General features: G+C 42.1%; 1 protein-coding gene across 1 annotated transcript in view; it reads right to left on the bottom strand.

Annotated features, from left to right (window-relative positions):
• SLC10A6 (solute carrier family 10 member 6) overlaps positions 1-10,925 on the bottom strand; it is a 28,200-nt gene extending 17,275 nt beyond the window's left edge. The window contains exon 1 of the mRNA XM_032239687.1: positions 10,279-10,925. Within this exon, the coding sequence (XP_032095578.1) occupies positions 10,279-10,655 (377 nt within the window). The 5' untranslated portion in view covers positions 10,656-10,925. The remainder of the gene's footprint in view (positions 1-10,278) is intronic.
• Positions 10,926-23,978: the final 13,053 nt, after the last annotated feature.

Below are 23,978 nucleotides of genomic sequence, written 5' to 3'. Positions count from 1 at the left end.
CATTGGAAGAGCTCATTAAATGCTTATGAAATAAATGCATGAATCGAAGAATGAGCCAATGTCAACACACTGGTGCTATGAAACTGTTCTCTGTGTCTCCTTCATATGTCATGTATCTGCAGGTGAACATTGGTAAAAATCTTAGTGAAATGACCCTTTATATTTAGTTTGAATGGTAAACAGCCCCAGAATCTGGAAAAAGAGACTTTCTATAAAATTATCCTCTTCCAGGACAAAAGCAAGCAAAATTTTAAGAAGCGAATATTTAGCTGATTGGTGTTTATTTCAAAAATCCAGGCTTAGATTACTTCCAAGCATGTGTATTTATCCTTCTGCTCTTTTGTTTTTCTTTTAAGCAGTCCATTTATTTCATGCTCTTTTGTTAAGTCAATAGGATTTTTTTTCTTTCATTATTTTTTCTTTTTAAAGGAAACAGACCAGGTGCAGTGCCTCATGTCTGTAATCACAGCAATTTGGGAGGCTGAAGTGGGAGGATTGCTTGAGACCAGGAGTTCAAGGGCAGCCTGAGCAGCATAGGGAGACCCTGGTCTCTACAAAAAAAAAAAGTACAAAAGTTAGCTGAATGGGGTGGTACACACCTGTAGTCCTTGCTACTCGGGAGGCTGAAGCAGGAGGATGGCTTGAGCTCAGGAGTTTGAGGCTGCAGTGAGCTATGATCACACCACAGCACTCCAGCCTGGGGGACAGGAGGAGACCTTGTCTCTAGAAATTAAAAAAGGATATGCAGAATATGCCTTATTCTGCAAGTTGGTTGCTTTTTTTCCCACTGCATCTATCACAGGCATCTTCTCAGATCCATGTATTTAAACTTACTCTTTTAAAGAACTGCAAAGTATGCCATAATGTAAATATGCTGTAATTTGTTTAATCACTTCATTAACAATAGGTAAGTTGCTTTTAATTTTTTGTGTTATAAATAATCTTATAATAAACACTCTCATATATATTTCACTTGAAATGATTCCTTTCTTTCTGTGGATTTCCCAAGGTGGAATTGCTGTGTAAAAATCTGTGTTTTTTGTTTTAATACATACTTCCAGATTACTTTCCAAAAAGATTGTTACATTTCACAATCTTACCTACTCTGGATGTGATCAGACCCTTCTAATTATCATGACGGCGATGAAAAATTGATCACACTCTTGTTACGTTCTTTTGTTCTGAGATGAGTCTCACTGTGTCACCCAGGCTGGAGCGCAGGGGCATGATCTTGGCTCACTGCAACCTCTGCCTCCCAGGTTCAAGCACTCTGCCCCAGCCTCCCGAGTAGTTGGGATTACAGGTGCCCACCACTACGCCCAGCTATTTTTATTTGTAGTAGAGTTGGGGTTTCACCATGTCGGCCAGGCTGGTCTCAAACTCCTGACCTCAGGTGATCCACCTACCTCAGCATCACAAAGTGCTGGGATTACAGGCGTGAGCCACTGCCTCCAGCCTACACTCTTGATTCTATCAGGTTGTGCCTTCTTTCACATCAGTTGGCTTTTTCTGTGTCCTCTCTAAACAATCTTGCTTGTCACACTTCTTCTCAACTTGTAGGAGTTCTTTTAAAATTAGGGCACATATTATCATGAATAATGCAAGTCTTTTTCCCAAGCATGGTATATATCTTTGACTTTGCTTATGACTTTTGCCATAATTAACATTTATATAGTTAAAGCTGTTTTTTAATGGCTTTTGAGTTTCTTATCTTAAAGACCTGCCCCAATCTGAAGGCATTCAAATATTACCTTCTACTTTTTACTTTTATACTTATATTTCAGCTCACTTAAAATTTATATTTTATATGATAACAGGTATAAGACTAATCTATTCTTTCTATTAATATATTGAGATGCAAATGTGTCAATATAATTTATTAAAATAAGCCATTTCCACTATACTGAAGTGTCACATTTATCGTATATGTAGTGTCCAAGTGTATACAAAATATTTTCTGGAAATTCTATTCTAGGTCATTGATAAATAACACTCTTTTTTCCTGAACAAATACTAGACTAATTACAGTGTTTTCATATATGGTAGGGGAAATACCTCCACATAAATTTTTCTTCTCAAACTTGTCTTAGCAGTTCTTACATATATTTTATCCCATATGAAACCCAAAATTATTTTATCTATTAAGAATGCTTACTTTAAGCAAAGACTTCTTCCTGACTAGTGGTAATTTAAAAGAAAAAAAAGCAGTTTGCCACAGCTCTCAAACTTCTGTATTCACAAAGTGGATGTTTGGAAAGTTATTTCCAAATTCCTAGTCTATGATAGAGCTACATTCCTTGGCTCTCCATATGATCAAGTCCTAAATGGAATTCCGTATTACATCACTTTACTCTTGAATTCCTAGAGAACCAGCACAGCATTTCCTTACTGGGTGACTTTAGCTTAAACAGAAGAAAGGTAAGATTCATGATCATGGGAAGCAAAGTGAGATTTCAGACTACTTCTGTATCCTTGATTACCTACTTGATTGCTTCTATCTTTATACAATTTTCAAGCCCATGGTGCTCATGATATTGGTCAAGGATGGCAGGAGGTGATCCTGGTGCTCTGCCAACTGTTATAAATACCAGCAAAGCTGGAAGAGCACACAGGGAATGCCTGTGAGTGCAGTGGAAAGTTATGCCTTGTATTTTCAGTCATGAAATTCCAATGTACCATAAACAGAGGATGTGGCTAAGTAGATCTCTTGACTTGTCATATATAGGAAAATTTTTGGCAAAATCTAACTTCAGTATAACAAGATTCCACTTGCATTAAGAAGAATGGCATCATCATCTCCAAACAATTACAGAAAATAATGAGGCAGATTCAGCAAGTCTGGACAAACAGTAAGTCTTAAACCCTCCCTTAAAGCAGGGAAATTACGTATATACACATTACATTAAAGTGCAGTGTCAATAACATTTTGCAATTGGAGATTAAGTTATTCATATGTTGTTTTGATTTCAAAAATCCCATAAAATCAGGAACTCTGACTCTCAAAACTATGAAAATATACACTTCCTTTCTGACTAAAAGAAATAAAAAATTATCCAACTAACCAGATGGACATGGAGTGAGCTATAAGATCATACCAATAGACTTGACCCTATAAAAGAGTTCAAGGTGGCCGGGCACCGTGACTCACACCTGTAATTCCAGCACTTTGGGAGGCCGAGATGGGTGGATCACCTGAGGTCAGGAGTTCGAGAGCAGGCTGGCCAACATGGAGAAACCCCATCTCCCCATCTCTACTAAAAATACAAAAAAAAAAAAAAAAAAAAAAAAGCTGGGTGTGGTGGCAGGAACCTGTAATCCCAGTTAGTCAGGAGGCTAAGGCAAGAGAATCACTTGAATCCGGGAGGCAGAGGTTGCGGTGAGCTGAGATTGGGCCATTGCAATTTCCAGCCTGGGTGATGGAGCGAGACTGTCTCAAAAGAAAAAAGAAAAGAGGTCAAGGCCGAATTTCCCATCCCTAAATATAAATGTTACCCTTGTCTGCTGCCTTCCAATAATAATGAGTATTCATTAAGCATTATGTGCTGGTTGTTATGCCTCATGCTTTTACATATATTTTCTCTTTTCATTTACACAGTAACTCTATGTGTGGGTATTATTTTCATTTTATAAATAAGGAAACTAAAGTACGGAGAGACACAGTAGCTTACATGAAGTCTCACGGATTCAGTTTCAGTTCTGTCTCCAAAGCCTTAAATACAGAGGGCCTTCAGTTCTCCACCAAGACATGTCAGACAGACCTGAACAATTTGAAGTCCTATTTCCAGGTTCTCTACTGAAGAAATTCAAAGGTCAAAGTTAGCCACTAAGCTCCACAGGCTTCACCACCACCCGTGGTCAGAATCCCTTGTCTGCAGCTGAGAACATAAGTACATCCTTAGGGGAGACTGAACTTCTCATATATATCAAAAGTTCTCAACTAAAGATGGTGGGAGGCTGGGCACAGTGGCTCACACCTATAATCCCAGCACTTTGGAAGCCCTAGGTGAGAGGATCACTGAGTCCAGAAGCTCAAGACCAGCCTGGACAACATAGAGAGACCTCGTCTCTATAATGAAAAATTAGCTGGGCATGATGGTGCATGCCTGTAGTCCCAGCAGTGCTGCTCAGGAGGCTGAGGTGAGAGGACCACTTAACCCCAGGAGGCCAAGATTTCAGTGAGCCATGATCATACCCTTACACTATAGCCTGATGACAGAGTGAGACCCCATCTCAAAAAAAACAAAAAGAAAGAAAGACAGTGGGAGCTGTCCTGAGTTACATCAATAAATGCAACTCTTTTTTCTTTTTTTCTTTCTTTTTTTCATTTTTTTTTTTGAAATGAATTCTTGCAGTGTTGCTTGCCAAGGCTGGATTGCAGTGGCGTGATCTAGGCTCACGGCAACCTCTGCCTCCCGGGTTCAAGTGTTCCTCCTGCCTCAGTCTCTTGAGTAGCTGAGGTTGCAGGTACACATCACCATGCCCGGCTAATTTTGTATTTTTAGTAGAGATGAGATTTTGCCATTTTGGCCAGGCTGGTCTTGAACTCCTGACCTCAAATGATCTACCCACCTCAGCCTCCCAAAGTGCTGAAATTACAGGTGTGAGCCACCGCACCTGGCCTGGACCTCTTTTCAGGGGTAGTTTTTGTAATATACACAGGCAATCAGAAACTGTCATTCACTCATGTTGACTGAGTGCCTACCAGGCTGGTACTGCACATACAAAGATGAACAAGCCTTCCAGGAGCTTATAGACATCGTAGAAGAGGCAGACAAGTAGCCCAGCTATTGCAATGCTTTCCAACAGGTGATAAGGAAGAGTTAAATAATTGGGATTATGGAGACAGACAGGAGAAACTAAGGGAAAGGGGGACATCTGGATTTCACATTTTGCTTTGCTTTTCCTGTAGTCACAAATATTTAACCTCAGATCCACTCCTAAGAATACACTCAAGAGAAATAAAAGGTGGGACTTAGCAGCATTATTCACAATTGCCAAAAAGTAGGAACAATCCAATTGTCCATTGACAGATGAATAAATAAAGCATGGCATATACATATTATGATATTATATATAGGGTTAGGGTTAGGCATACAGCTCCTCCAGCAGAGACTAAAACACAGACCCTAGGACACGATGTTCTTTTGCCTGCCTCATATAATAATAATAGTTCATATCTCATTTTATGCCGGGTGAGATTCTAAGCACTTTAGATATATTAACCCATTCAATCCTCTCAACAGCTCATGATTTAGGTAAGAATGCTTCTCATTTTAGAAGTGAGGAAACTAAAGCATAAAAAATGTGCTTAATCTGCCAAAATGATCCAGTCAGTAGGTGACTGGTCTGCTTGCTGTTTCCAGAGCACTTAACTACGACACCGCACTGCCAGATCATAATTTTCATGTCCTACTCTTAAAGGTAGGACTTCTGTTTATCTCTAGTAGAATATACTGGGAGGAAAAATACCCCCCATTCTTCACCCCTCTCTTATCCATGTACACTGTATTGTGACTTGGCAGCTCAGCCCATCAGGAGGCAAAATCTACTTTCCCAATCCATGAAGCTAGACTGGCCTTGCAGTCTACATTGGCCAATGCAATGTGGTAGAAGGCTGAGGATCTGGTTTCAAGCCAATGCTTCAAAAGACTTTTTCTGCTTTTCCTTTCTGAGAACCCTGCTGCAGCCATGTGATTAGGTCTAGGCTAGTCTACTAGAAACTGAGAGATCATGTAGTAAGAGAGTCCAGTTGTCCCGGTTGAAGCCACCTGAATTAGTCCATTTTCACACCTCTGTAAAGAAATACCCAAGACTGGGTAATTTATAAAGGAAAGAGAGTTAATGGACTCACAGTTCCACATGGCTGGGGAGGCCTCAGGAAACTTACAATCATGGCAAAAGGTAAAGGGGAAGCAAATACCTTCTTCACAAGGCAGCAAGAGAGAGAACGAAGGGGGAATTTCCAAACACTTATAAAACCATCAGCTTTCGTTAGAACTCATTCACTATCACGAGAACAGCATGGGGGACACCAACTCGATGATCCGATCACCTCCCTCCCTTGACACTCAGGGATTACAGGCCCCTCCTTCGACATGTGGGAATTACAATTCAAGATGAAATCTGAGTGGGGACACAGAGCCAAACCATATCACCACCCAAGACCAGTCTACATTTAACCAGCTCCCAAACATGTAAGTGAACCCAGCCACAATCAGCCAAACTTAGCCCAGAGCAGGATCATTTTTAAGGCTCTTCATACATATCAGCCAACTGCTTTCTAGAATAACTGTAAGGAAGGACAACATCATGGCTGGAGGAGACAGAATAAGGCCAGTGGCACTGAAGGCTGTGGGAACAACATGGGCAAAAGAAAGCTGGAAGGGTGTGGGGTATGCTCAGAGAACTCAGAGAAGCCCATTTTGACTAGAAACCATTGTTCTTAAGGCGGCCAGCAGGACAAAAGGACTTGGAGAAGTAAAGTAGACTGGCTGAGTAGTTTCTACTGATTTAGCAGGTGGTGAGAGCCCTTTTTACATATAACATGTTCATTTTCTCTTCACAGTACCGTGAGGGAAATGTTATAATCTCCAGTTACAGAGAAGAGGCCCAAGGTCAGGATTTGAATGTAGGCAATTGGTATCAGAGCCTGCCTTATCCACTTACTGCAAAGCCATAATGGAGAGACTAAAGCAGACAGCAGCACTTTCATTGTTGTGAAAATACAATTAGCCGAGAAAGAAATTGTGAGGGCCTGGCCTGAAGAAGTTAGTGGAGACCAACAGGAAGCAAGAACAGTGAGCAACACAGCAAGAGGAGGGGCTGCGGGGCTTGGCAGGGCATTGAGCGGCCACGGTGAGAATGAGGATAGTCACAGGGCAAGACTAAGATGACAAGCCCAGGCAACTGCAAGAGGATGGGTGTCATCAATCCTCTCACATGCAGAATGCACAAACCGGTTCAAACCAATGGATTCTGAAATGCCTGTGTGGGGTGAACACATGGAGACCTGCAAGTGCCCTGCATGGAGCACCGAGTGAAGGCATAAGAAACACATTCGGGGTCATCTGCAGGGAGCTAAATCTCAACTTCCTCACGTGTAAAATGAAGATGTTGTACTAAATGCTCTTGGATTGTATCCAGCATTAAAAGCAGATAGAACTCATATCAATGACGATCCACTGAGTTTTGCTTAAAACTGATTTTGTTCGTAATCAATTGTGAAGAAATGTAATTACTTGGATATTGTTTCACACTGTACTGGATTTTCTCCTATTTGAGTTTCTAGTGAAAATTGATTTTATACCTTTTGTACCTATATGCTTTTAAAAATCTAATATTTCGTTTTTGATTTTTGTTTTGTTTTGTTGGTGAAACACAAAATCAAAATTTAGAAAGAAAAAAGGAAAAGTAGCTAATATTTATTATACAACTACTATGTGCCTGACATCCTGAACACACACACACACAAGTAAATATTTCCTCCATAAAATATAGTCTTGTGTCAGCAGATCGTGGTAGCTCATGCATATAATCCCAGCACTTTGGGAGGCCGAGGCGAGCAGATCACCTGAGGTCAGCAGTTCGAGAACAGCCTGGCCAACATGGTGAAACTCCATCTCTACTAAAAATACAAAAATTAGCCTGGCGTGGTGGTAGGCACCTGTAATCCCAGCCACTCTGGAGGCTGAGGCAGGAGACTCGCTTGAACCCAGGAAGCAGAAATTGCAATGAGCCTAGATTGTGCCATTGCACTCCAGCCTGCGTGACAACAGCAAAACTCTGCCCCGTGTGTGTGTGTGTGTGCGTGTGTATTTATATACAGCTAGTGCTCAACTTACGACCATGATTGGGACCGGCAGACCGGTCGTAACACGATTTGGTCGTAAGTTGAGTAGGCTATATGTACAGTTGAAATGGTGCATGCGGAGATGGTAGTGCTGCCGGAAGCTGGTCCGCACTGTCGTATGCCCAGCTGGGCAACGTTTGCGCTGCCAGATGCGGAGCAGTTGTGGCTAGCGATTGTGGTCGTAAAGTCGAATGGTCGTAAGTTGCATAGGTCGTAAGTCAATCAATGCCTGTATATAGTCTTGTGAGAAACAAATTTAACCCCATTTTGCCAGTGATGAGATAAGGCCTGGACAGGTTAAATAATTTGATCTAAGTCAAAGGTGAATTAAAGATAGAGTTGGCAAAAGAAAATAAAATTAGCGCCAGGTCAGTGGCTCACGTCGGCAATCCCAACACTTTGGGAGGCCAAGGTGGGCAGATCACAAGGTCAGGAGTTCAAGACCAGCCTGGCCAACATGGTGAAACTCTGTCTCTACTAAAAATGCAAAAATTAGCTGGGTGTGGTGGCGCATGCCTGTAGTCCCAGCTACTCAGGAGGGTGAGGCAAGAGAACCATTTGAACCTGGGAGGCGGAGGTTGCAGTGAGCCGAGATCGTACCACTGCACTCCAGCGTGGTAACAGAGAGAGACTCTATCTCAAAAAAAAAGAAAAGAAAATTAGCTTTATCTTTCATAAATTTACTATTCAATTCATTGGTGTTTTTATTACAACTAATTGACTAATAAGAGATTAAGATAATAAGTGTTCTATTTCCCAGAAGGGTTTGAGAATACTGAAGATTTATGACCCTACTCAAAACAGAAGATTTAGTTGTGTTGCTAAATGTAATGGGGAAATGCGCCTAAACTTAAGACTGATGTAAAACAGATGTGAATTCAAATCTGAGTCCCACCATACTGGTTTGTAGCATTTGGCAAGCTACTTAACCAATCTGAATCACAATTTTCTCAGCTGTAAAATGCAGAAAAATAAAAGGTCACTTACAAGGTCATTATGACCGTGAAGAAGAAAATAAGTATGAAAGCATCCATCCCATGCTTATCAGGTACTTAATAAATAGTAGTTTCCTTTTTCTTTCCAAAAACTTTTGGGTCCTGGAATTTATCTCTGATTTAAAAACTTCATGCAAAGAATAACTCTCATTTCCCAGTTAAATAATCAACTTTATTGAATTTGAATTAGCAATCCATATTAGTGGCTTGATGGTAAAACACAAACTTCATCAAGTTCTTTTTTTTTCCAAATCTCTCATAAGTGGGTAACTGAAAGACACTGCCATAGGAAAGTTAGTTCCTATTCTACATGATATGAGCCCATCAAAATCTATAGGTGTACAAAAAAAATCTATAGGTGAAACATGTTCCATACACTAAACATTCAGCACATACAGGAAACTAGAAACCCATACCTACAGCTGACTCTCACTGATGTCAACTCCCAGCTCAGTCATTACCCCTTATTCATTCATTCATGGTAGAGCAAATCTCAACTAAATGACATACACATGAGACAAAGATTTAAATTTATAAGCAGTTCTTCCCCAGGCCAGGAGGTGAAACAGGATGTTCCTAAGTAAGCAAAGAGTCTCGAGAGACCATTGTTTTTAGCCCTTTTTCCAGTGCTGACCCCTCTACTCTTTCCTCAAATGCTCTTTTTTCCCCCATCAAAACATGTAACCCAGAAAAGCGTGTGACTAATTCACCCTCATTAAAGTGTAAATAAGGGACAAGGCTTAATGTCTCCCAGGGGTATTTATCTACACCATAATTGTGAATAAGGTCGCTGGCTTAAAGGGAAGGAATGCAAACCTAGTGATGAATGTTAACCATCTGCAAAGCAACAAGAAAGAACAATTTTAGTCCTGGGAGCCTTCACGGTTGCTCCTGAAGTCAAATCAACAGGCCATCCCAGCGCTTAAAGCTGGATATGGCTACCAGCCACCCCTAAAGCTCCCCATCCAGTCCTCCAAAGTACTTCTTTCCTAAAGCAGGTGCTCAGGCAACACTGACTGGAGTTACAGAGGTCTCGTTCTGACTATGCCACCACAATGGCTGCTACCAAACCACTATGGTGAAATTCTTGGGATTCTTGGCTTAAGGCCTGGGAGTTGTTAAAGAGGCCAGTGTAGATAAGAATGGGCTCAAGCTTAGGAAGGGCCACTGGGTGAGGTGGAGACCTGCCTCCACTATCACATAGGAAAGGTATTCCACTGCTCAGAACAGTAGCCAATAAAGTAAAGGATGACCAGCAAAGTAAATTTTGAGCACCGAAAGCCTGCCCACGGCTGAACAAGTCTCCACGATATTTGCAACATTTCCCACTAGAATCTCTACGGAAAGATTGGAAGCCTGTTTAACACAAGAGTGTCAGTTATTCCCCCTAGACAGGTGAGAGGCAGACTGCTGAGCTTCCCTGGGGTCACTTACCTGAGATCCATATCTCCATCAACCCAGAAGGTGAAAATGTTAGAGATGGTTCCCCCTGGGCAGCAGCCCATGATGAGAACAGCAATAGCTTGGACTGGCTTCAGAGAGAAGCTGATGGCCAGGAGATAGGCTGTAAAAGGCATGAGCCCAAACTGGCAGAGCAGTCCCACAGCAATGCCCCAGGGTCTCCTGATGTGTGACCACAGCTTCCGGAACTCCACGGAGCATCCCAAAGAGAACATGAGCAGCCCCATCATCACGGTGGACACCACTGTGAAAACCAGTTCCAAGTTCCCATGTACCTCCAGTCCCACCGGCAGCTCCTCCTCTGAAGTGTTGGCAGGGCAGGCTGAGCTGCTGGAACAATTGGCTCTCATCTCCTCATCTCCTTAAGGCAGCATTACAAATAAACATCGGCACGATGGCTGGGCAGGTCTATCCTGCCACATTTTGTAAGAGTGCAACAAAGTCACACGTGGAGAATCATTCCAATAACTGTTGGTCCCAGCGAGGTGATTCATCCTAATCTGATCAATTTTTTCACAAGTGGCATTACAAAAGTCATCATCACGGGCATGAAACATATAATAAACTGTGGTAAGTAAGGCTTTCTACTCCTGTTCTTACTCACCACTGAATATGTATGTGAAATGAGACAAACAAACTTGTTGTCAAGTGGAGTGACCGGGCTGTGTCGTCAGCATCACATTGTGTTCCAGGAAAGGAGGTTGGATGCCAAGAAATAATTTCTCCAAATTCAGTTGGGATTTCAAAGAGCCAGGATGCATAGAAAGAAAGGCTAACTCCGGAAAAAACAACAAAGCCACAGCCGCACCTCATAGCATTAGCAAAGCATTTCTGTTGGAAATATTAGAGAGAAAAAAAAAAAAAGCCTGCAAAGGACAATCAGGAGGGACTATGAATAATTTCAAGAGAGCTTCAGCATTTGTCTCAGTTTTTCTTCTTTTTATTTCTATTAGAATTTGTATCTAAAGTCAGTAATTAAATACCTGCAAGAATAATATGGTATTAGGCACCTAATTATGGCTCATGAAACATGTGAAAACCAATTCTTTCACCCAACATAATTCAAGGGAGCTGTCATTTGCTTTTGGAGATGAGAGTCTACTTTGAGATACATACCCGGCCCCCTCTAGAGACATCTGGGAATCCTGCAAGGGGATGTAGTAAAGAGCATTGTCTGGAATGGAGAAGGGGCTCTGCAGACAGCCTCTGACCACAGTGTCCGGGAACCTCTGTGCGTTCTAATCAGGCACTGCTGGCAAAACTCAAGGACTGTATTGTTCTGTGAAACTAAACCTCCAAAAAAGCAGGCGCCACACCCTTTCTCACAGTAGAAAGTTTACTTGTGGGGCGCAGGCTAGTAACAAGGCACACTTCATAAACACCTCTACCTGTCTCAAGAGGGATACTAGCTATGCATTGTTTATTCTTGGATAAGCAAATTCTTTTCCATGACAGAATGCTCAAGACATGCTGACTGTATCAAAATACAAGTTGGATTCAAATGTGAAGTAAATTCTAACTATTTGAAGAAAGAATAGCCAGACATGGTAGCTCACGCCTTTAATCTCAGCAGTTTGGGAGGCCGAGGCAGGCAGATCATGAGGTCAAGAGATCAAGACCAGCCTGGCCAACATGATGAAATCCCATTTCTACTAAAAATACAAAAATTAGCTGGGTGTGGTGGTGCACACCTGTAGTCCCAGATACTCGGGAGGCTGATGCGGGAGAATCGCTTGAACTGGGAGGTGGAGGTTGCAGTGAGCCGAGATCATGCCACTCCACTCCAGACTGGCAACAGAGCCAGACTCTATCAAGAAAGAAAGAAAGAAAGAAAGGAAAAAAACTGCCTTTGGCAAACAAACCCTGAAAGCAGCTCTGACCATCCAGCCTCCCTGGAAGTTGTATATAAAGGGTCAGTACAGGGCATATTTACACAGAGCCTTCCAGAGAATGGACACTGAGAAATGGGAAAGCAAGGTGTTCCCAGCTAGAATGATGCAGAGGTATAATCAGGGTGAGGAGGAAGGGCGGAGGGAGACAGCTAACATTTTCTGAGAACTTCTCGGGGTGACAGAGGTGGTAATATAGTTTAGCTGTGTCCCCCCTGCACCCACATCTCATATTGAATTGTAGCTCCCATAATTCCCACATGTCATGGAAGGAACCTGGTGAGAGGTGATTGCATCGTAGGGGCAGGTTTTTCCCATGTCTCACAAGTTCTGATGGTTTGATAAAGGGGAGTTCCCCCGCACACGCTCTTGCCCTGCCTGCCACCGTGTGAGAAGGACGTGTCTTGGTGCCCTTTTGCCCTCCACCATGATTGTGAGGTCTCCCAACCATGTGGAACTGTGAGTCAATTAAACCTCCTTCCTTTAAAAATTACCCAGTCTTGGGTATGTCTTTATTAGCAGCATGAAAACAGACTAATACAGGTGGGCTCGGTGCTTTACACAAATGTGGCTATGTTTGGTGAAGGAGAACTTTATTTACTTATTTAGCAAGAGAAGGTGTCAGAGTGTCTGCCTAGATAATGTCCAAAAGCCCCTTAGCCAACCTTCTTTGTTCCCCGGAAGAGTCACTTGAGTGGCTCATTTTAGTTATACAGATTTTAGTTGGGTTTTTTTGTGGGTTGTTTTTTTTTTTTTCTTTTTGAGGTGGAGTCTCTCACTGTCGCCCGGGCAAGAGTGCAATGGCATGATCTCAGCTCACTGCAACCTCTGCCTCCTGGGTGCACGAGATTCTCCTGCCTCAGCCTCCCGAGTAGTTGGGATTACCACAACACCTGGCTAATTTTTTGAATTTTTAGTGGAGACGGGGTTTCATTATGTTGGCCAGACTGATCTCAAACTCCTGACCTCATGATCCACCCGCTTTGGCCTCCCAAACTACTGTAATCTCAAATTTAAGTTTTGTATAAGCACCCGCATTCCTGATGAGGATGGTGCGACAGGAACTTCTGTGATTTGCCGGGTACTCAGTGCTGACAGAGGGGAGGGGGCTAAATATGCATAGAAGCCTTAAGGAGCCTCCTGCGGGAGGGAGAAAGGTGGCCTTGGCCACTTCCCTTTTAAAATATAGTGTTTTCAGAATCTCTCAAGGGAATTAGGCTGTTTCCAACTGCGGTCGCCTGGTCCTAATACCCACCAGAAAGAAAGTGGTTTCTTGCCTGATGACAGGTTCCTCTGTGTCCTGTCACCCTGGACAGATGCCACAGGACACAATGACTAAGTATGGATGTGACCTGAAGAGAAGTCATCTTGAGAGGTCAGGCTTGGACACCGCCATGTTGTGTGAGGACTGGACTGGAAGGGACATGGTGGCAATGGGTAAAGGCCCACTGGCCTGGATGGGGCCAATGCGTCATAAAGTCCCTACAGAAGCAACAGCAGTGATCCCAGGGCCTACCAGTGGGCTGGTCAGGCTTTTCCAAGTTTCTCCCAGCTGGAGATGGGAAGGGGATTTCCTTGGGAAGAGTAAGCACTTAGGGTTCTTGGTCAATTTGTAAAGAAGATTTCACTACAGGATCACAAGCGTCTTGCCCTTGTTGGCAAGTAGAAGTTCAAATGATGAAGCAGAAAATTTTTAAAAGCATGACCAACTTTACATCCCAAGCCAGTGAGGCAGATCATGAGATCCCACTTAATCCTCCCATCTATTCTAAGAAGTAACAAAGGCCCATTGGGGCCATATTATTTGTCCAAGATTATTAAGCAGGTAAATTATAACATTGGGATTTAAATCTCAATCTAATTCTCCTCCTGTCTCGTTTCCTTCCCTGGCGCACACTGAAGTGGAAGCAGTGGAAAGCAGTCAATAGCAAGACCATGTGGAAAAGACTGGCAACCACTTAGGCACAGCTCAAGGGTAAAACACCACCATTTGGCTTAAGGATGGAGAAATAAACTAATCCCCAGTCTCCAATATTATCTTCTATATATGTTCAATATGTAGGCACCTTAATTTTGAGATCCAGTTCTACAAATCACAGTAAGTATTTCATGTACTTCCAGCCTCTGCAAGTAGAATTTGGGGTGAAAGATACTCCTCAGGGAAACCAACAGAAAAGCCTGGGAATGTAAAGCCTGATGGGAAAATGCCGAAAGAAAAAGTAACCAGACTTGACTGTGGAACTGTTTCCCATGCTCTAAAAGGTAGCGCAAGGGAAAACTTCTACAAGCTTGAAGAACAGAAAAATCCTATAGGTTCAGAGTTTACGTAAATTCGTGAGAGATAAATCCAAAACAGATACAAAGGAACTTGGCAGTAATGGAAAAAGTGGACTGTTTACTCAGACATGACACAAGGTAAAAAGCCAAATTCATTATATTTTTTTTAAACTCAACAATAAAAACACTATCTCTTCACAGAAACAAAAGGCAAAATACTTGGAAAAAAAAGTGATCAACATCCTCTATAGTTTGAATGTCCCCTCCAAAACTCACGTTGATATTTAATTGCCATTGTAACAGTGTTGAGAAATGGGCCATTTAAGAGGTAATTAGGTCAGGAGGGCTCTGGATAGATTAATGCTCTTATAGTGGGGAAGAATGGGTTAGTTATGGTGGGAGTGGGCTCCTGATAAAAAGGATAAGTTGGCCTGGCATGGTGGCTCATGCCTGTAAAATCCCAGCACTTTGGGAGGCCGAGGCTGGCGGATCACCCAAGGTCAGGAGTTTGAGACCAGCCTGGCAAAACCCAGCCTCTACTAAAAATACAAAAATTAGCCGGGCTTGGTGGTGCATGCCTGTAGTCCCAGCTACTCGGGAGGCTAAGACATGAGAATTCCTTGAACCCAAGAGGCAGAAGTTGCAGTAAGCCAAGATCCTGCCACCACACTCCAGCCTGGGCGACAGGGAGAGACTCAGTCTCAAGAAAAAAAAAAAGGTAAGTTTGGCCCCCTCCCTCTCTCTCTTTCTCGAGCTTTTTCCATGTGATGCCTTCTAACATGTTATGATGCAGCAAGAAGGCCTGGTCGGATGTGATGGAAAGCCCATTTCCCAGCCTCCAGAACTATGAACGAAATAAATCTCTTTTCTTTATAAATTACTTAGTCTGTGGTACTCTGTTATAGCAACAGAAAACAGCCAGGCATGGTGGCTCATGCCTGTAATCCCAGCGCTTTGGGAGGCTGAAGCGGGAGGATCACCTGAGGTCAGGAGTTCGAGACCAGCCTAACCATCACGGTGAAACCCCGATTCTACTAAAAGCACAAAAATTAGCTGGGCCTGGTGGCACACACCTGGAATCCAGCTACTCAAGAGGCTGAAGCAAAAGAATCACATGAACTCAGGAAGCGGAGGTTGTAGTGAACTGAGATCATGCCACTGCACTCCAGCCTGGGCGATAGAGCAAGACTCCATTTCAAAAAAAAAAAAGAAGAAGAAGAAAACAAACTAGGACAACATCACCACTAGTTTTTTTGTGTTTTTGTTTTTTTGTTTTTTTGAGACAGGTTCTCATTCTGTCACCCAGGCTGGAATACAGTGGTGCTATTACACTGAAGCCTTGACCTCTGGGACTTAGGTGATTCTCCCACCTCAGCCTCCCTAGTAGCTGGGACTAGGACTACAATCAACACTATCATGCCTGGCTAATTTTTATATTTTTTGTAGATATGGGATTTCGCCGTGTTGCCCAGGCCGGTTTCAAACTCCTAAGCTTAAGCAATCCTCCCACTGAGGTGGGAGGCCAAGGTGGGAGGGGTCACTTGAGCCCAGGGATTCAAGACCAGCCTGGGCAACAGTGAGACTCTACCTCTACAAAAAAAAAAAAAAAAAAATTGTTTTTAATTAACCAGGCATGGTGATGTGCACCTGTAGTCCCAGCTACTCAAGAGGCTGAGGTGGGAGAATCACTTGAGCCCAGGAGGTCTAAGATACACTGAGCCATGATCACCCCACTGCACTCCATCTGGGTGACAGAGTGAGATTCTGCCTCAAAAAATGAAAATTTAAAATTTTTTTTAAAGTAAACATGTTAACAAGGAGAAATATTTATAAGATTAAACATGATCATTTTTTTCTTATTGATAGGCAAATAGAATGCTCCTACCCATGTTAAAATAATAAGCAACTAAATGGAGAAACTCCAAAATTTTCATAATGATTGCTTCTGTATGCTGAATTAGCAATTATTTGTTTTTCTTTGTGTTTTTTGTACTATCTGCTATCTTCGAAATGGCTGGCAATTACCATTTTTATAATCTAGAAAAAAGAAACTGAAGGAAAAGGAATAAAAATAGAGGGAATCGTGGTTAATTCTAGTAGCTCCTACAGGCTGATAACATCCTGATGACTCCATGAGAAGCTGGACTGTTGGAATGACTCAATTGCCTTTGTTCTTAGGTTTTTATAAGGGAGCCTAATAAATACCAAAGCTTCCAGTAAGAGATGCCTGCAGAAAATGAAATCCAAGGGCATGAGGAACTGACAGGCCAAGTCAGGACCTAGAGAAGGGTGGTAGATGGGACTGCAAGGTGTTTAGCCTGAAACAGCTCCTGCTCCACCTTCAGGATAAAATGACAGAAGGGAAAACAAAGCATCTTGTCAACAAAACTAACTGGAAAGACTCGTTTACCTTGCACTGGTCACATGCTATTTATAGCAGTATTTGTGGTCTTTTTCCCAGCAACCGTTTCTGGCCACAGCTAATCAGATCAGATATTATTACGTTTGTAACCATAATTTCTCATTGACTAAAATCCTAGAATTATGAAAAGAAAATGTATTACGAGTTGTAATAAATGAGATTCATGGAGTTTGTCTGCCATGGGCAAATTACTGATACTGATTTTCTATGTTAATAACTACCATTTGTTGAGTCTTTCCTAAACAAATTACCTCGGGGACCCACCACAGGGTCTTCCATGTGCCAGGCCCTGTGATAGGTCCCTTAGGTAATTCATTTCCTCCTCCCAAGAACCCCGGTCTAGGTATCATTTTGTCTTCATTGACCCATGAGTGAAGAGAGGCTGACTGCAATTAAACAACTTGCCACAGACTAAGTTAGTAAACAGCAAGGCAAGATGGCAGAGGCTGACTCCTGAGCGTATACTGTATATGGAAAGTAAAATAATAAAACTTCATGGGTTTCAATTGTATAAAATATTATTCTTGCCACTCAAGCTAAACCATATCCTGATTACTACTACTCACCTTATTAACCCTAAACCTTTAATTCATGTGCCTTACAAGGTCTAAATACAGGTACACAGTAAACATGTTAACTGGCATTCTAAAAGAATAATATCTATGCTAAAAGGGTAGTGTTTTAATTCATGTGTCTGAATAACTTTTATTTTGAAGTAATTACATCATTAAAAAATTCATGGCCCTAAATACAAAAAAATATTTCCTAGCACTCATCCTAGTTTCTAAACTACTTAATAGTGCCCTCCCTAAAAGAGTACATAAGCAAAAGAGATCCTTCCCCACGTTGACCAACAGCCCCTCAAAAAGTAGATGAAACCAGAGCAAATGAGATATTTTTCACTAATACTAAAGTGGCCATTCATCATTTCCTTATACTTTTTCAACAGAAGTTAAACCCTAAGGCCTAACTACAAAGGAACAGAAGTATTTTTCTTCATCCTCAATTGCTAGGCAAGGAGGATATGCACCTAGCACTCTAGACAGAATTAATCTGAACAAAGAGTGTTGCTGAGCTCAAGCATTTCTTAGAAAAACTAGGGATCAATCCCAGGCGTCTGGTATAAACTTTCAGCCTTCTCATCTGACCATTCTAGCTACTATGCCTGGGGCATTTTAAGTGCTCAGTATTAGCTATCGTGGTGATCGTTGTTACTAGTAACATCTGTTTCATCTAACCCAGAAAAATAACAATGTCAGAATAAAAAAAAAAAAAAAATCCTTCTTTTCTTCTGCTTCCAATTTTCTGATTTGTTTTCCAAAGGCTTTTGTTAGTAAAACTTAGAAATTTCTTTCAAATACTAAAAGGGTCATGAGAAAACAAAATATGTATGTACTTATGTGATCTCATAATAAAAGAAGGCCACCATTAGGAAATAACTCTCCTCTTGGTTTTAAGGAAGTTATGTCAGCTATTTCTATTACCTGTGCAAAGCAATTCCACAAGCTGCAATGCTAGAATTTTGACAGTCACTCTCCTGGGTACACCTGAGTTTTGATGCAACACAGCACCTGAGGAGGAGGTGGCAGTGCAAGTGAACCAGGCTAGGAAATGTTTGGTCATTTGCTGGGTTCACAGTATGCTTGTCTTACCTGTTCTACATAGTTGGTGAGAGTGGGAGAGTAAATTTAAATCCAACAGGAAACAGACATATGCTGAGCAATCTCTAAAATAGTAAGAGACAGGAGTTTTCTTCTGGCACTTGGAAGGAGTTAATTTTATAGAGTTAATCTGATGTCAGAAAAAAATGGCACTTGCAACTAAAGTCTACAAAGGCGACATCTACATTTGAATGCTATGAAAGTTTCAAAAGTGAAAAGCAGTCCTTTAGCATGGAGGTGGATGACTAGAAGCAAAGGTGGGCCAGGCCCGGTGGCTCACACCTGTAATCCCAGCACTTCGGGAGGCTGAGGCGGGCAGATCGCTTGAGCTCAGGAGTTGGAGACCAGCCTGGGCAACATGGTGAAAACCTGTCTCTATAAAAAATACAAAAATTACCTGGGCACGGTGACACACGTCTGTAGCTCCAGATATTCGGACTGCTGAGGCACAAGAATCATTTGCACCCTCCAGACAGATGTTACAGTGAGCCAAGATCGCACCACTACACTCCAGCCTGGGTGACAGAGAAACCCTGTCTCCAAAAAAAAAAAAAGCAAAGTAGAAGGACTAACACTAAGAAGAACAGTAGGAACCTGTTAGGAGAAAATCCAAAAATAGGGCCTGAGGCCCCCAGTGAAATGACTTATACAGCTTTTTCCTTCTCTAGGGATTAATTCAGACTAATAGATTATGCCCTTTGTTACAAATACAGAAACTCAAGATCACTTGATTCTGTGCCTAAACACTGCTGGTGGGAAAGTGAATGAGTACAACCTCTATGGCTAAGAGTAGGGAGATTTCTCAAAGAATTAGAAGTAGATTTACCGTTTAATCTAACAATCTCACTACTGGGCATCCACCCAAAGGAAAAGAAGTCATTATACTAAAAAGACAACTGTATATATATGTTTATCATAGTACAATTCACAAATGCCAAGATGTGGAATCAGCCTAAGGGCCCATCAACCGATGAGTGGATAAAAAAAATGTGGTACTGACCGGGCATGGTGGCTCACGCCTGGAATCCCAGCACTTTGGGAGGACAAGGAGGGTGGATTGCTTGAAGCTAGGAGTTCAAGACCAGCCTGGCCAACATGGTGAAACCCCATCTCTACTAAAAATACAAAAATTAGCCAGGCATGGTGGTGCCCGCCTGTATTCCCAGCTACTCTGTAGGCTGAGGCAGGAGAATCACTTGAATCTGGAAGGTGGACATTGCAGTGAGCCAAGATTGTGCCACTGGACTCCAGCCTGGAAGACATAGTGAGACACCATCTAAAAAAAAAACCACTATTCTTTTTATAGGTTTTAGGACACTTGCTGAAAATGGCCCTGCTGCCCAGAAGGCCTGCTGTGGTTCAGAACTGCCAGAGATTGGCTAGGGAAATTTATCTTATTTCAAATTTTAATGTGGGGCCCACTTGCCCCTATACAAGCCATGTCTTCGATGTGAGCTTTTGCAGTCATAACGCTGATGTTTAGATTTCCTACCTGTTTACTCTTTGGTATTATTTCACATTTGGTTCAGATCCTAGACAAAGAACAAGGGTATCACATTTTTGGTGCCCCTCAAAACTCTAGCATCAGACATTTGACCAGAAGTGTTGAGAATTAAGGTGGAATGTGGGGACCAAAACAAAGATTCTGGTGGGGTCTGGGTACATGACTTTGTGCCTGAGATTCGAGAGGCAGGCTGGGCATTTTAACCTTGAAAATATCCAGAGATTATTCCTGGGTAATAAGACTTAACTTTACAATTGTGCAGTTGGATTTTTAACTATTGTGACCTAAGCAAGCAGTTTTAGCCCAAGAAACTGATCACATGAGATTCTCACTTTTGTTCATCACTGAAGCTACAGAAGCTCTTCAATTGTTGGTTGCTTTTTTTGTTTCGTTTTGTTTTTGTTGTTTTTTTTTTTTTTTTTGAGACAGTGTCTCACTCTGTCACACAGGCTGAAGTGCAGTGATGTGATCATAGTTCACTATAACCTCAAATTCCTGGGCTCAGGTCACCTTAAGTGGTGTTTTGAAAGAGAGATGCCCATATTTACTGGGCCTGAAGCAAACTGCACATAGGCCTTGTGGAAAGTAGTAACTTCCTCTTCAAAGTTCCCCTTCTTGTTAAAGAATAATAATAATAAATGTTAGAAATAATAGTTTCTTTCAGAGACTAACTTTCTTCAAAGACTTATTGCTTTTTTGCTAATAACTCTTTGCTAAGCCCTATCCTATGAAGCTGTCAGACATAAGGAAATAAGTACATTCTAAGTCTTTGTACTTTAACCAAGATATTTGTGCTGGATGTGCTCACAGGCATGTCCCAACTCACAGCCTATGCTCCTTCTTTATCTGGGAATGTCATTACTTTTCTAAGTCCTTTCACAAGCAACTTCCTCTTTTCCTTTGTTCTCCATTTCCTTTACCTACTTAGAAAAGTTTTAAGTTGTTAGCCAATCAGGTTCAGTTTAGATTGTGAGGTCTGGTTCCAACCAACGGAGATTGGACACAGCAGTAAAGACCCAATACTTAAGGAATAAATATGGCTGCCTTTCCTTTGTTCATTGTACTCTCATGGCAAGATGGCCAATGGGAGCACTCATTCTGCCTCACTGAGAAAACTTTTTGTCTGAATGCTAATTTTTCCTTGCAATACCTGGGAACAAGCATTCTGTCTCTAACAGTCCTCATCCACCTTAAGTAAAGTTTTTTTATCAAACACGTGGGCCAGCAAGGACCTTACTTAGCACAATGCTGGCTGAAACCAGCCTCAGCAAACCCTGGCTGCATAAGTACTAAGTAAGCAACACCTACTAGTCCCAGTAAGCAAGACATCCAGGCTACAGAATCATAGTGTGTCAAGAAAACAAGAAAAAAAGCCACACGTTCATCCAGGCATCAGCAGGTCCTAGAGGCCTTAATGAGAGCAGAGTGTCAGCAGGGCGTCAGCAGATATCAGCAGGCCATACAGGCCCCAGGTCAAAGGTGGACCAAGCAAGCAACTCAACAGCATCAGCTTCTGGAAAATAATGAACTTCAAAGTGACAGGAATCTAGACCTGCATCTCATCACTCCCTTAAAAGCTGTATCACCTTGAGGCAAGGTGTAGGGTCTCACACCTGTAATCCCAACAATTTGGGAGGCCAAGGCAGGTGGATCGCTTGAGCTCAGGAGTTCGAGACCAGCCTAGGCAATAAGGTGAAGTCCTTATTTTGGCAAAAAAAAAAAAAAAGCCAAAATTAGCTAGGGTGGTTGTGGGCGCCTATAGTCCTAGATACTCCTTAGGCTGAGATGGGAAGATTGCTTGAACCCGGGAGGTTGATGCTGCAATTAGCCATGATTGAGCCATTGCACTCCATCGACAGAGTGAGACCTTGTCTCAAAACGAAAAAAAAAAAAAAAAAGCTGTATCACCTTGGGTAAGTTACAGATCTTTCACCTAGCTAGCCCCCAGTTCCCTCGGAACTAAAACAGAGATTTGAAAATGTGTCCAACTAAACATGCACCTATAACCCAGCCATTTCTCTCCTGGAGGTATTTACTCCAAAGAAATGAGAACATATGCCCAGATAATGCTCATGGCAGCTTTATTTGCAAGCACTCAGAACTGGAAACAACCCAAATGTTTATCAATAAGTTCCTGGATAAACAAAGTCTGATACATTCAGACAATAGAATCCTACTCAGCAATAAAAAAGAACATACATGCAATAACACGGATGAATCTTAAAATTTATGCTGAACATAGGAAACCAAAATATAGTATATACTGAATGATGCTATTTACATAAAATTCTCAAAATACAAACCAATTTATAGTGCCAGAAAGCAGACAAATCAGTGGTTGCCCAGAGGCTGGTGGTGGAAGAACAATGAGAAGGGATGAATTACAAGGGGCACAAGAAAGCTCTTAGGCCAATGGCATGTTCCTTATTAGCTTGACTGTGAGGGTGTCCCAAAGGTGCAGACACATGTCAAAGCTCATCAAATTGTGCACCTTAAACAGGTGCAGTTTATGTCACAGCCAATTATACCTCAATAAAGCTGAAAAATATGTGGGTCAAAGAATATGTAACAGGTAACAGCAGAATCAAACCCCTTGAGCATTCTTCAAAAGTGGTCCGTTTTGGTCGTTTGTGGTGACTCACACCTATAATCCCAGCACTTTGGGTGAATAGCTTGAGTCAGGAGTTCAAGGCTATCCTGGGCAACATGTTGAAACACTATCTTTACTAAAGATATAAAAAATTAGCCAGGCAAGGTGGTGCATGACTGTAGACTCAGTTACTCAGAAGGCTGAGCTGGGAGAATCACCTGAGTACAGGAAGTTGAGGCTGCAGTGAGCCATGATGGCACCCCTACACTCCAGCCTGGACATTGGAGTGAGACCCTGTCTCCAAAAAAAAAAAAAAAAAAAAAAAAGTGGCACCTTTTCAACAATTCTTTTAAAAAAGCGATTAGAGACAGGGTCTCACTCTATTGCCCAAGCTGGAGTGAAAAGACGTGATCATAGTTCACTGCAGCCTTGAACATCTGGGCTCAAGTGATCCTTCCACCTCAGCCTCTTGAGTAGCTGGGACTACTGGCCGTGCCACCACACCTGGCTTCAACAAATTTTTAAAGTAATACAATCATTTATCCAACAAATACTGATAGAGTGGCTACTCTGGGTAGGTATTACTGTAGACACTAGAAACAAAGAGAAACATAGGCAAATAAAAAATCAAGCAAATAAATAATTGCCAAGAGTGATATGAGTGCTGTAAAGGAACTAAAATAAGGTGCTGTCATTGCAAGTGACTGAGTAAAGGAAAGCCAATTTCCCCGGGGGAGGTTGGGAGGTCCCAGGAGGCCTCCTTCAGTGGATGTTATTTGAGCCAAGCCCTCAATAATCAGGAGGCAGCCCTGTGAAAATGTAAGGCCTAAGAATCTTGGGGAAAATAAGCAAGTACAAAGACTCTAAGGCGGAAACAAGTCTAATGTGTCGTAGACAGCAAGTAGGCCTCAGTGCTAGAGCCGAGTGGGGCTGGGTGATGAGCAAGAGGAATGAGGTCAGAGAGCAAGGCAAATGTCAGAAAGCACAGGGCCTGATAGGCCATGGGAAAGGGCACTACTTAGGGGAGTGACAGGATCTTCTTGACAGGAACATGATTGCCATTTTTTAAATATCACTATGGCTGTTGAGGATAGACAATAGGAACGTCAAGAACAGAAGCAAGGAGGTCAGATAAGAGGCCCTCTCCATATTCCAAACAAGAGATGATGGAGACTAGGGCGAGGGTGATAGATGTAAGAGAGAAATTGATACACGTGGGATACATTCAAGAGGTAGAGCCCACGATATTTGCCAAGAGATTGGACCAAAGAGGACGTGAAGGACCCGGAAGAATCACAGATGACCCTCTGGGTTTCTGGCCTAAGCAATG

Source organism: Sapajus apella, unplaced genomic scaffold (genome assembly GCF_009761245.1).
Source record: "Sapajus apella isolate SASKATOON/1434 unplaced genomic scaffold, GSC_monkey_1.0 scaffold45, whole genome shotgun sequence".
Taxonomy (NCBI): Eukaryota; Metazoa; Chordata; class Mammalia; order Primates; family Cebidae; genus Sapajus; species Sapajus apella.
Note: the sequence above shows the minus strand (reverse complement) of the source record. Positions and strands in the feature narration are given on the sequence as shown.